Source organism: Zea mays, chromosome 10 (assembly GCF_902167145.1).
Source record: "Zea mays cultivar B73 chromosome 10, Zm-B73-REFERENCE-NAM-5.0, whole genome shotgun sequence".
Taxonomy (NCBI): Eukaryota; Viridiplantae; Streptophyta; class Magnoliopsida; order Poales; family Poaceae; genus Zea; species Zea mays.
Window position 1 is genome coordinate 141,985,498 of NC_050105.1, and position 12,600 is coordinate 141,998,097.

General features: G+C 47.5%; 1 protein-coding gene and 1 pseudogene across 1 annotated transcript; one reads left to right on the forward strand and one right to left on the reverse strand.

Annotated features, from left to right (window-relative positions):
* Positions 1–472: 472 nt before the first annotated feature.
* On the reverse strand, positions 473–1,768 carry LOC109943041 (ethylene-responsive transcription factor TINY). Its single transcript, XM_020545802.3, has one exon. The coding sequence runs from the start codon at positions 1,722–1,724 to the stop codon at positions 828–830; it is 897 nt and encodes a 298-aa protein (XP_020401391.1). The 5' UTR covers positions 1,725–1,768; the 3' UTR covers positions 473–827.
* Positions 1,769–9,270: 7,502 nt separating this feature from the next.
* LOC109942943 (dnaJ protein homolog 1-like) lies at positions 9,271–11,956 on the forward strand (annotated as a pseudogene).
* Positions 11,957–12,600: the final 644 nt, after the last annotated feature.

A 12,600-nucleotide genomic window follows, 5' to 3' on the forward strand; every position in this document is an offset into this window, starting at 1 on the left:
CGGAACGGAACGGAACGGAACCTCCCGTGCGGCTCCGCCCGCGTTTGTCGGATCGGGGTCCATTCTTCGTTCACGCCCCGTGTTTTGTTTGCAGCAGCTGTACGCTGTACTAACCTTAACGTGGAGTCTGTACCGAACCAGGCGCAGGAATATACTACGAGTGTGTGTCCAGTTGGCGTGACAAAGTTTTTTTTTTAAAAAAAGCAATTCGACTTTTTCTTGACGTAATAACGACATGGGAGCGGCAACGTTGCGAGCTGGAGCAGTCCAGTGAGAATCTAAGCAACGTTGACATGGACACTGCAAGTCTGCATGCTGCTGCTCTGCTCTCACCGGCACCGGCCATAAAACGACCTCCGAACGGATGTCTGATCACCACTTATTAAGTACTCCCTCCGTTTCTTTTTATTTGTCGCTGGATAGTGCAAAATTACACTATCCAGCGATAAATAAAAAGAAACGGAGGGAGTACTAACAAACAGAAATAGCTCACCCGGACTATTATATTTTCTGCATTTTTTCTTCTTCTCTAAGATCAACAATAATACTATCATTGTTGATGCGAAATGCACCCATCTGCTACTAGTAGAAAACAATAGCGATTTGCAGATGCATCAGACTGCTGCTATCAGTCGACGCCTCTAGCACAGTCTAGTGCTCACTCGATCACAACCTGGTACGGAAAGAACACACGGGGTAGCTGCTCCATGCCCAATCCTAAATCAGGCACAGGCAATACCGATACGCCAATACTAGTACTGATTTAAGAATAGCAAGCATACTAGTATGTCCGTTCCCTCTATTTTCTTCGAAAAGGCCCGTATGCTTCACAACTCGGCCCACAAGAGCGGCTCGTGCATCCCGACGACGGCGTCGCAGCCGTCGTAATGCTCAGCGGCCATTGCCGCCGGCCACCACAGCCCGTCCCGCAGGTCGAGGAGGAGGTCGGGCAGGTCGAACAGCGTGCTCTCCTCCTCCCGTCCCTGTCCTCCGTCGCCATACGCCGCCGCCGTCTCGGGGCAGCAGGCGGCAGCTTCCGGCGAGGGCGACGGAGCCGCGTCGTCGCACTGCACGTCCACGTCCACGTCCACGGCCGCCGCCGCCGCCGCGGCTAGGACCGCCGCGGCCTGGATGTCCGCGGGGGAGGCGGACGCCGGCCGGGGCAGCTCGTGGGCGCGCTCCGGGAAGTTGAGGTGCGCGGCGGCGCGGCCCTTGACGGCCAGCGCGGCCACGTCGTGCGCGCGCGCCGCCATCTCCGCCGTGGGGAACGTGCCCAGCCAGATGCGCGACTTCTTGCGGGGCTCACGGATCTCCGACACCCACTTGCCCCAGCTCCGGCGCCGCACGCCGCGGTACGACGGGTGCTTGTACCCGCTCCTCCTGCGGCTCCTGGACGCCGCCGCGCCACCGCCGGTGGTGGCTGCCGCCTCGGCCTTGTTGCTGCCGACGCAAGCCTCGTTGTTGTCGTGGGTGGTGCAGCAGCTGCTGCTCTCCTCGCCTTGCTGGCCGTTATTGCTGCTGCCGTCGGCTTCTGCTTCGCGGGAGTCGTCCGGCGAAGAGGCTCTCTTCCGCTTCTTCGTGCCTTTGGAGTTCTTGGGAACCTCTTGCGGCGCCGGCGCGTCATTCACGAGTGAGGATGAGGATGTAGAGGACGAACAAGAGCAAGATGTAGTTGGTGCATCGCTTGTGTCTTCTGCCATGGCTCGTTGGGCTGTAGCGTCCATGGTTAGGCTACGAGCACTAGGAGACGGATCACAGAAGTGTCGACTGCCGAGTGCGGGGAGGTAGAGCTCTGCTCCAGCAGCCCCCGGCTATAAATACTGGTAGCCTTGTAATTTTGCGCCGTGGACTGGTATTGGTGGGCCCTCACTTTCCCTCTCAACGATAAAATCAATTTGCTAGATCATGTAATTAAAAAAAATTAAAGCAACCTAACATGTTAGGATAACAAATATAGACACACGAATTATAGAAAAACATCTGGGCTTAACTCTTCGTAAAGAGTTAATTTATTATTCTTTCTTATTTAATAAAACATTTTACGAGCTAATTATTCAAGCATTATTGAAGCCGCCCTAAGCCGAGGATCAACTCCATTTTCCATTACATGGTAGAAATTTATTAAATCGAGCATGTTTTACTAAATGGTCTACAAATTATTATTAGTATTTTTATAAGCTTGGTCCGTATAAATCTATAGCAATTCTAAAAGCTTGTAATTAATCAAGGCAAGTTTTGCTAAATGCGCTGTCTTCTAGTACCTCTTGGTGCTGATGAGCTCCATCCCTCTCGTTGTTAGCTCGATCTTTAATTTCGGTGGTGACTGAAACAGCTATTGCATGCACTATATCAAACGAGATGACTACATTATTGACCGGCAAAATGTCTGCCGCTTACTCGCTCTCTACTCTAAGTAGTTTCATGGCTACAGAATAAATGATGGTTATTCTATAGTAGAACAAGTTCATGAAATATATATACCGGTCAAACGAGAATTTTGGTTGCATGCAATCGGATGACCTTGTGGCAGGCTGCATCATTGCTAAGCTATCATAGACATGATCAAATTTTGCTACTTCTAACACAAGGTTGTCTCCAGCAAATCGTACATATGGTCGAAAAAATTGTTTTAAGCTGTAGACTGTATTTTTCACGGAGTAAAATTTGATATAGTGGGTGAAATAGGAGATAGGATGAGTAAACGGTTAAAGACAGCCTAAGAGATAAGAGTTTTACATTGTCCAACCTCATTGGCTGTTTAGATGCTGAAGAGAAGGCGAGAGTTAAACATATTCGTGGCAATTGAGACATTGAGTGGTTGAGGAGAATTCTAATCCCCATGTGGCAAGAGAGTTGTTATTATACTTGCTCTTAGCATAACTGAAAAAATGTATAAACCGTCTTTCAGATTTAACAGAGATCGTCGACCGACCAACTTACAACTGTCAGAAAAAACTATGAACTATACAAAGGCCGATCCATAAATTCCACCTTTCAGCAAAAATTGTAAGTACTGTCGGCCATTTAATAAAGAGGCCGCGACCGCTAATTTGTACCCATCAGGAATTGTTCGAACAGTCGTCTATTCCAATATTTCGCAATAGAAAATGACAACGTCATTCACCATACATATACTACACACGTTATCGAATATTTGTCATCACGTTAGTTTATTTTTGAACGCGACAAATAAAAAAAATGGAAGGAGTATTTCCTAATACCGTGTAGGGCATTAATCATATTGCCCAATCGGTGTAGGTTGTGTTTGTAGTAGCTGTAGATGTACCATTGAACTGATGATTTCTTTATAGAAGGTTCTACGCATTGACATAGTATAGCCAACCATGCATGTCTCGTGGTCCTGAAAAAACAAAGGCTCTGCAGCAGTAGGTTCGTCTGACTGACCTGCTGTGAGCTGAGCAGTAAGTTCTTGATCCGTCGATCTTATTGGCCTTCGATCTTCAGTTGTTGCTGCAAACTAGTAATAAATTAGACGACGAGATGAAGTCAGTCTTCGTCTGGACAGAACACAGAATAAACCCGTTCGAATACATTATCTCCAAACCGAGCAATAGCGTGATGCTACCCGTAGTAATGTACTAATGGGGAGATCAGGAGAACAGCTTGTTTATTTATATTAGACTGGTTTGTTTGTTTACATGTTCTAGCATTCTAGGCATTGGCACTCAGTGTTATTACTGTACTGATAGTCTGGTACTCAACTGGCTCAAAAAACAGTACTTTATTATTTAACCATCTCTGCACGGAATGAAAAAAAACAAAGGAAGCCATCTCTGCAGCACTAGGCAGGCTACGACTACGAGTATGCTGACCTGCTCACGCACGGCTGAACTGTAAGCCTTTGATCCGTCAATCTCATTCGTCTTCAGTTGGTTTTAGTTCTAACTAGCACATTATAACAGTAAGAGGCACTGGCAGCAAGTCGGTCTTCTCCTCGGGAGGAAATAGTTAGTTAATCTCCATTGCGGAATAAATTTATTTGCGGAAAAAAAAGATCGATCAATCGTGATACGAGTAGCATAATCATGCAACGGCGGGAGAGCAGCCAAGTGGCGGCAATGCCTCCATACAAAGAGAGAGAGCGAGCGAGAGAGAGAGAGATGGGCAGACCAAGTGGTGGCGGTGGCGCTTGCGTGCAGAACGCGCATTCATGCCGCGCGCTCGGGGATCGTGGTGGGTGCAAGGCTGCCGGCCGGCGCGTGTTGCCGCCCGGGCCCGGGTGGCCGGGCGCCCAACCTAACGACAAACGGAGGCGTGGACAGGCATTTCGCCGGAATCCGTCCCCGACTTGCTCCGCGACGCGAGCGAGAGGAAGCCCAATTTGGCGTCGTTTTGTCTGGTCTCGCCTTTGACTCGCCTTCCCTTCCTTTTTTCCGGGAGTTACTCCTGCGTGTGAGTGAGGTCTGATGGTGGCCGGCCGGACCGTGGAGCGGACAGCGGAGAGCGGTGGAGTTAGGCCAGGCCTGCCGAACTTCAGTTCTGCTCGATTGGAATGTGCCAGGACCGAATTGTTACCGTTCACTATACGCAGCTTCAGTGGACCTATCTTGAGTTTTTACAGTAGAAATCGGTATGGATTGAAGACAAACGAATAAGCTGATTATCGATATTGATCCCTAACGAAACTGTTCTTGAGTAAACCTAAACACATCGGTAGCACGTGCACGGGGGCTGAAATCCAGAGGAGGCCGGCTGCCATCCCGTTTCAAGGAACCATTGTTTAACACGCATTTTTCAACACATCCAAAACCCGAGCCCGTGCCGTGCGATCATCACCGCATCCCGCGGGCGCGGAAGCTGTTCCCGGCAAGCTACTACAGCGGTCGTGCATCACGTTCCGTTTGACCCACACGGGCACACAGAACGTGCCGTTTCCCCTGGCAGCTCCTGAGCTCCAGCTCCGAGACGCCAACGGCAGGGAGTCAAAATGTCAAACGCGTAGTGTAAGCCGAGACGGGATCCGTGAAACTGTCAACGCGCAACAGGCTGTAGTTCCGCTCTAGTTTAAAGCTGGCGTCGGGTGCCGATGCCGTACGTCCTCGCTGCTGCAGCGACTGATGCGTTGCGTTGCGGCGCTGTTCTTGCTTTGCATATATGCTTCATCTTCCTCCAACAAGTTTGTCCCCGAGCCGATAATAATAACGTCTGTCAGCCAACACACACGGGGCCTAATAATGCCGTAGCCACTAGACACGAAACCTGCTGGATCTGGCCAAATTCCGTAGCTAGCTACTACGTACACGGAACCTGCTTGATTGGCAAGTCAAAACCGAGCACGTTTTCAGGAAAACTTGTGTGTGGCAACAAGTGGCAACTGTGGCAAGAGAGGAGTCAACGGTGACGGAAGCAAACGGCGGATCTCCACTGGGGTCTGGGCCTCTAGCTGGGGAGGAGCGAGATGCACAAGCTAGCAGCTGGGCACTAGAAAAGCGCAGGAATGGGACGCGTGGTATGAGCCTAGAACTAGAACCAGTTCCGGTAGGGATTCCAGCAAACTCAGGAATCATGTGCGCAAAATGTCCAGAACGTTTAAGGTAAGGCATGCGAAGGTAACAACAGTTAACGAAACCCAAAGCCACGTATACTACTGCGTCATGAGTTACCGGAGCTTTGACCTGAGGTCTTCGTAGTTCAAAGATAGCACCCATGCATGAAAAGTTTTAACAAAACCATATATTCCCAAGCCCTAACCAAACCATATGCTTACAAAGAAACTACACTTATTATAAGGCATGCACAAACTCCACAGGTCGGTGTGGGTTACTATCACTTATTATAAGGCATGCACCTTATGGCTACAGAAAAAAAAAAGGCCATGTTGCATTCCTTTCTCGAGGCATGTTTGGTTCGTTTCGCAGTGGAGTCTGGCCGCTCCAAACAGGCTAGCCAGGGTCTGGCTCCCGAGATCTCTACTAACTATTAAGAGTCTATTGTAGACTGCCCCCGCTCTACCAAACGCCCGCGCAAAACGCCAGCACGCCGCCGCGAATCCCGCATGCCCGCCGCCGCGAATCCCGCCGGTACCGAACTCCCGCCGCTACCGAACCGCCCGCCCGCCGCGAACCGCCCGCGCGAAGCACGCCCGCCGCCGCGAATTCCGCCGGTACCGAACGTCTACCGTAACCGAACCGCTCGCCTACCACCCGCACCGCACGCCCGCCCGCACGCACACTTGCCAGCCGGGAACCCCACGCCCGCCGCGACCGCCGCATATCCGCCCCCACGCCGAGAAACGCCCGCGCGCCGTCCCTACGCCCGCCGCGAGCCGTCCAGTCCGCATCCCCAGCAGCCGTGACACCGCCACAGCAGCCTCGGGCGCTGCGTTTCCGCCTTTCCGGTGAGACAAATGGCCGCCAGCGCCACCGACGCCGGCGCCAGGCTCAGGTCGGAGTTCCTCTAGGTCCTGCTCACCCGCCTCCGCGATCTCCAAGGTCAGGCTCTCTCTCTCTCCCAACTCGCGCGCGCGTGCTGAAATGCTCTGCTCTGGTAGTGCTTCTGTGCTTGAAGCAGTTGAGTTAAAATCGCTGTCTGGCTAGGACGTTTCGAGATGCGGCAAGCGTAGGCAAATAATCACAGTTCAAGTTACAACCTGAATCCTTCGAACGATATGCCACATCTGAAGCTTGTGCCCTTCAATTGAGTTGGGTTTTTTCCCTGTCATCACCAGTGCCTCTCTCTCGGTGGAGCAAGGGAGTCCGGTGAACTGCAATTTTGTGTCACCACCATTGCCTTCCATAAACGGCTTGTGTTCTCTGATGTATTCAGTCGTGCATAGATGCACACCATTGTTCAATAAGCCACTACGCACATGAATGGCATAAAACTATCGATAAACTAATATCTACCTTACTCTGGATGAACTGATCTGATTTGGCACAATCTCATCGACCGAAATAATGTTATCCTGGAAAGGAGCTCAGAAATGATCGTATACAGCAAATGTCAGTAAAGAAACTTTTCCTGCTTCCATTAAAATCCTCAGACAACAAGTTTGTACCCTGCATTCTTAACAAGGTTGATTGCAGATCATGTGAAGCTCAATGATTGCCAGCTTCATCCTGATAGCATTAAGCTATGGTGATTATCGTCTGTCTTATTTGTCATATGTATTTAATAATGTTCATTTTGTACCGTTTTCATGTAGTTTATTTCTAAAAGAAACTGAGCATGAATCAATATCCTATCATTACTGACTACATATTGGGATGTTTATTGTAGGTCTTCCTGTCTTTGAGATTTGATGGAGATATTGGAAAAGATGAGATTGAGGAGAAAAAGGTAAACCAAAGAGGAATAAACATTGGCAAAAATGAGGAGGTTCCAAAGCAATTGCCAGTTAGTAATAAGAAGAAAACCAGACATGAACTGATCTCAAAAGCTAGACAGGAGGTAACATCAGATAAGACATTATTTACTTGGAGGCTGTGTGAGTTTGTATAGTCATTTCCATTGTATTTTTGCAGGTTGATGCAGATTTTAGAGCAATTTCCTTCACTCTTGATCCGAAGGAGAGAAAAGGGATAAAAAAAGAAACAATTTCTGCTATGTTTGAGACTTACTTTCGCATTCTGAAGCATAGATGACCACTTATAATTCAAGGTTTGTCTTTGGTTTCTTTTGTTGTATCATAACTAATGATTCCTTTCTAGAATTATTTGGTCTGTCTTTTGTTCTGGATTTGACATATGTTGATTTAATGGCATGAAATTTCACTTCATTCTGGAATGAAGTTACCGTCGGTCATTCTATCGTTAAAAAATCCAGGACCAAGGTGAATAATGTTATACACTAAATATTTCCATGGTGATAGTTTTTGTCTATTTTTTCATCCCTGTCTTGATATTTGTGCCATTTTCAATATATTTTGGATAATCTTAGGGATCATTTTCCTTCAATTAGCTATCTCTACTTAACTATTAAGGAGGTATTGTAGACTGCCCCCGCCGCTACCCAACGCCCCCCGCTACCGCACGCCAGCCCGTGCGAAACGTCCGCACGCCCGCTTGTCCCCCGCATCCCGCCGCGAATCTCGCACGCCCTCAAGCCCGCTCGCCCGTCGCAGCGAATACCTCCGCTCCCGAACCGCATGCGCAGCCCGCACGCCTGCCGCCGCCGCGAACCGCCCGCACGCCAGTCTACCACCCATATCCGCACAATTCAGCCTCTTTGTGGTTAATCAAATTCACAACAAATCCACAATAAGAAAAGGTCCATTCTTTTATCTTGCCCTTGTTTTTCAACCTAACACATGTCAAGATATTGATTGGCTTCCATACTTTAGGGGCTGATCACATGTTATAATAGCAAGGAAAAAAATCTTACGTTGCTGCATTATTGCATACAAATCTTTGTTGGCACTTGCTTCATAGTCTCTGATGCTGTTCATATTGATTGATTAGTATTACTTATGATGGCCTTATGGTCAAGTAGTAAGCAAGCACTAGCAGTGCCTTTGTGGTGATTTCCATGCTCACACCATGAATCCAGGTTTCACACTTTCTTTCCATAGTCGTTTTGTTCTGCCAGTGCCAGATGTGCTGTTCTGTATGGAATGCTGATCTGACAATGGTTTCTCTCGTTGTTTTTTCTAATTACCAGAGCAGGAGCTAGGAGTAAACCATTCCATCTCTATACCTGTCTTTACCTCCTAGCCATCATTTGACTTTTCTGACTGAGAGTTTCTTGTACTATTTAATTGTTATTATGAATCAAAAGTCTGTTTATTATGATCTCCAGAGGGATGTATCAGTTTCAGGATATATTCAAAGTGTGACAAAGAGTGAATCTCATGTGATTCGGTCAGCTAACTCTTATGTGCTTTATCTAACATCGGTTCAACAGGTCTACAGTGCTCTACAACATCAAAACCATTACTATAACTATCCACAAGTGGCAAATGATTCTTCTGTTCAATGAGGAGTTGATCAAGGTCCAGATGCTGCTTACCAGCTTCTTACATCGTTTCTGGATTCAGAATCTTATGTTGGTCCCACAAGTAACACATATTATACTGTTGGTGCTCATCAGACCATGCCAGGATATGCAACAAGCAATTACTATTATCATCAAAACAATGCCTGGTAATGGAAGTTCTGTGAATAATCATGACCAATTGTATCAGAGTTCCTACCCAGATAGTAATGTAGCTCAGAGTTGTCGTTCACATCCTACAAGCTTTGCCCACTACCAGCAGCAGTACAGCCAATGAGCTAACTATTATGATCAGTCTGCACAGAGTTCAGGTGGCCTTGCAGGTACTACGAGATCCTGGGGGTCTCCAAGGACGAGTCACAGGATGACCTCAAGAAGGCCTACCGCAAGGCCGCCATCAAGGACCACCCCGATAAGGGCGGCGACCCCGATAAGGTGAGCGCGCGAGCTGGTCACTTCGTCTGGCTCCGACCTGTCCGCGCCGGGGATTAGTAGGCGGGTTGTCGGGTTTGCGTCGATGTTGAGACGGTTTGGCTGTGTCGATTTCATAAGGTGCTGGTGCTTGTGGGTTCAGAGCGGTGGTTTGGATCTGAGGCGGCGTGGATTTAGATGGGTTTAATGGGTTGGGGTAGTGGAGGGAATTCGTATGGGGAAGGAGATGTTGCATGGAAACTGTTATGAATATTGGTTGCATGGAAACTGTTATGAATATTGGTTGCATGGAAATTGTCGCTCTATGTGGTATCGTTAGTCGGATAATTAGTAATTAATTATTAGAAAGCTCGTTGATCATGCCAGAATCCTTGATTCGTTCTATACTATCGTGTCTATATATAGTTATATTTTATTGATATCGTCTTAGTCTTGTTAGACCTGACTGTTGTTGTATAATAGATGGTTGGTTTGATGCTATAATGGTCAGGCTGTATCTTCTGATGAAAATGATTGCCAATCTTTATGTGAGGAACAGAGGGGCATGCTTGGTTCAGTTTACCTAACGTTGTATAGTGATCTACCAGTTCGAATTGCCATACTGATTCTAAAAACTGATCCACTTATTTGAATCCTTGAGTTGTTAGATCAATGCACTGACCTTTAATTGTGAATAGGCACATGCATGGTTCAATTTCCTGAACTGAATGCTGTAGTTGTCTCTATTCATTCGAATTGTCAAACTGATCCTGAAAATATGATTTAACTGATTTGAATCCCTGAATTTGTTAGTCCTAAAAGATGTGAATACACACATTCTGCTTATGACACTGCTTATGACTTATCTAAATACAGTGTGGTTACTTGTCTGATCTATAGTGTGTTTTGATTTCCTAGAATGATTTATCTCATATGTTGTTATTCCAGTGTTGCTATGATGGTGTTTTGCTCTTCCCTGATAGTGTGTATATATCATTTTTCTTAATCTACAAGAGTATGGCGATGTTTGGTTACAAGGTTGTATGAATGGTCGAATGGAGCTGCTGATTTATGATAAAAACTAAGGGTTCATGCTTCTATTTCAGTTCAAGGAGCAAGCTCAGGCTTATGAGGTCCTCAGCGACCCTGAAAAGCGAGAGATCTATGATCAGTATGGGGAGGATGCCCTCAAGGAGGGAATGGGAGGCGGTGGTGGGATGCATGATCCCTTCGACTTATTCCAGTCATTCTTTGGTGGTGAAAGCCCTTTTGGAGGTATGTTACAAAACAAAAAAAACTGATGCAATGCCATTTGATCAAGAATTGCCTACATAGTGGCTCACCCTGTTTGTACTTGTGCAAAGGTGGCAGCAGTAGGGGCAGAAGGCAACAACGAGGAGGTGATGTGGTTCATCCTCTGAAGGTTTCTATGGAGGATTTGTACAATGGCACATCAAAGAATCTCTCTCTGTCCAGCAATGTCCTCTCCTCCAAGTGCAATGGGTAGGTCATCTGAATCCACAACACAAGGATGCCAAAAACTCAATTACAATATGCTTTCTATATTAGATTCTTAGGATCTCATTGTGTGCTTGTAATCGTGCAGTAAGGGTTCCAAGTCTGGAGCTTCGTCGAGGTGTGCTGATTGTCAATGTTCTGGCTTCAAGGTTCAAATCCGGCAGTTGGGACCTGGAATGATTCAGCAAATGCAACATCCTTGCAATGAGTGCAAGGGTTCTGGAGAGACCGTCAGCGATAAAGATAGATGCCCACAATGCAAAGGTGATAAAGTTGTGCCGGAGAAGAAAGTTTTTGAAGTGGTAGTTGAGAAAGGTATGCAGAACGAGCATAAGATCACATTCCCTGGCGAAGCTGATGAAGCGGTAATGACTCCTTAGTCCTCAGTTCTAAAGTTATTCCTCTGGCACAAACTAAACTTCTGTTCTAACTAATGTGTGCAACCTTGGGTTCTAACTATCTTGTGCTCGTGTGCAGCCTGATACTGCCACTGGAGATATCATCTTTGTTCTCCAGCAAAAGGAGCATCCCAAGTTCAAGAGAAAGGGCGATGACCTCTTCTACGAGCACACACTGACCTTGACTGAATCTCTGTGTGGCTTCCAGTTTGTTCTGACTCACTTGGATAACAGGCAACTGTTGATCAAATTGAACCCTGGCGAAGTTGTGAAGCCTGGTGGGTGATTCTGACGTATGATTATGATTCTGCCTTCGTGATTTGGCCAATGCTCATTGATTACTTTAAATTTGTGCAGATTCTTTCAAGACAATCAACGATGAAGGCATGCCCATGTATCAGAGGCCCTTCATGAAGGGCAAGCTGTACATCCACTTCTCGGTGGAGTTCTCGGACTCGTTGAGCTCGGAGCAGTGCAAGGCCCTAGAGGTTGTTCTCCCGCCCAAGCCAGTATCACAGTACACTGACATGGAGCTGGACGAGTGCGAGGATACGATGCACTACGACGTGAACATCGAAGAGGAGATGCGGAGGCGGCAACAGCAGCACCAGGAGGCCTACGACGAGGATGATAATGTGCCAGGCGGTGGGCAGAGGGTGCAGTGCGCCCAACAATAGGCAGCTTGCGGCTAATTTGTTGGTTCGCTTTGGGCGACTATTGAGTTTACCCGCTTGTATTGGTCTTATGATACTCCGGTTACAAGAGTGCAGTATTACTAAGGATTAGTTCCTATATAATGGCACATTGACACTAACATTGTTATGCATTTTAATGCAGCCGTAGCAACGCACGGGCATAGACCTAGTACAGAAATAAAACCCGTTTCTCCACAGCCTGGCTCACAGCGAGGTGCTACATCCGACAGTGCAGGTGAGCACAGACATACAGAAACAAGCAACCAAACAAGTCGTACGTTGTATCTCACCAGATTGGCCAGCCCATATGAACCTCAAGAACCTTCCTCACCCGAATTACTTTGCTGACTTTGCAGCTGGCCTCTGTGGGAAGTATCACTCGCTGGCCTGGCCAGGCCAGGCCCGCGCCCAAGCTAAAGCGTTTAGATGGGCTTTCTTTTTTCGACTTGCTGAGTAGATGGATGTCTAGGTGGGCCATGGCGGTGCCCAGCCTTCAATGGTGGGCTGGCTGGCTCCACTACTGCGAACTATATATACCACGGTATCTCACGAACATACGCAAACTACACATCCAACTGCACGTCTTATAAAAGGGATATGATACAAAGACATCGTATCTCCAACAA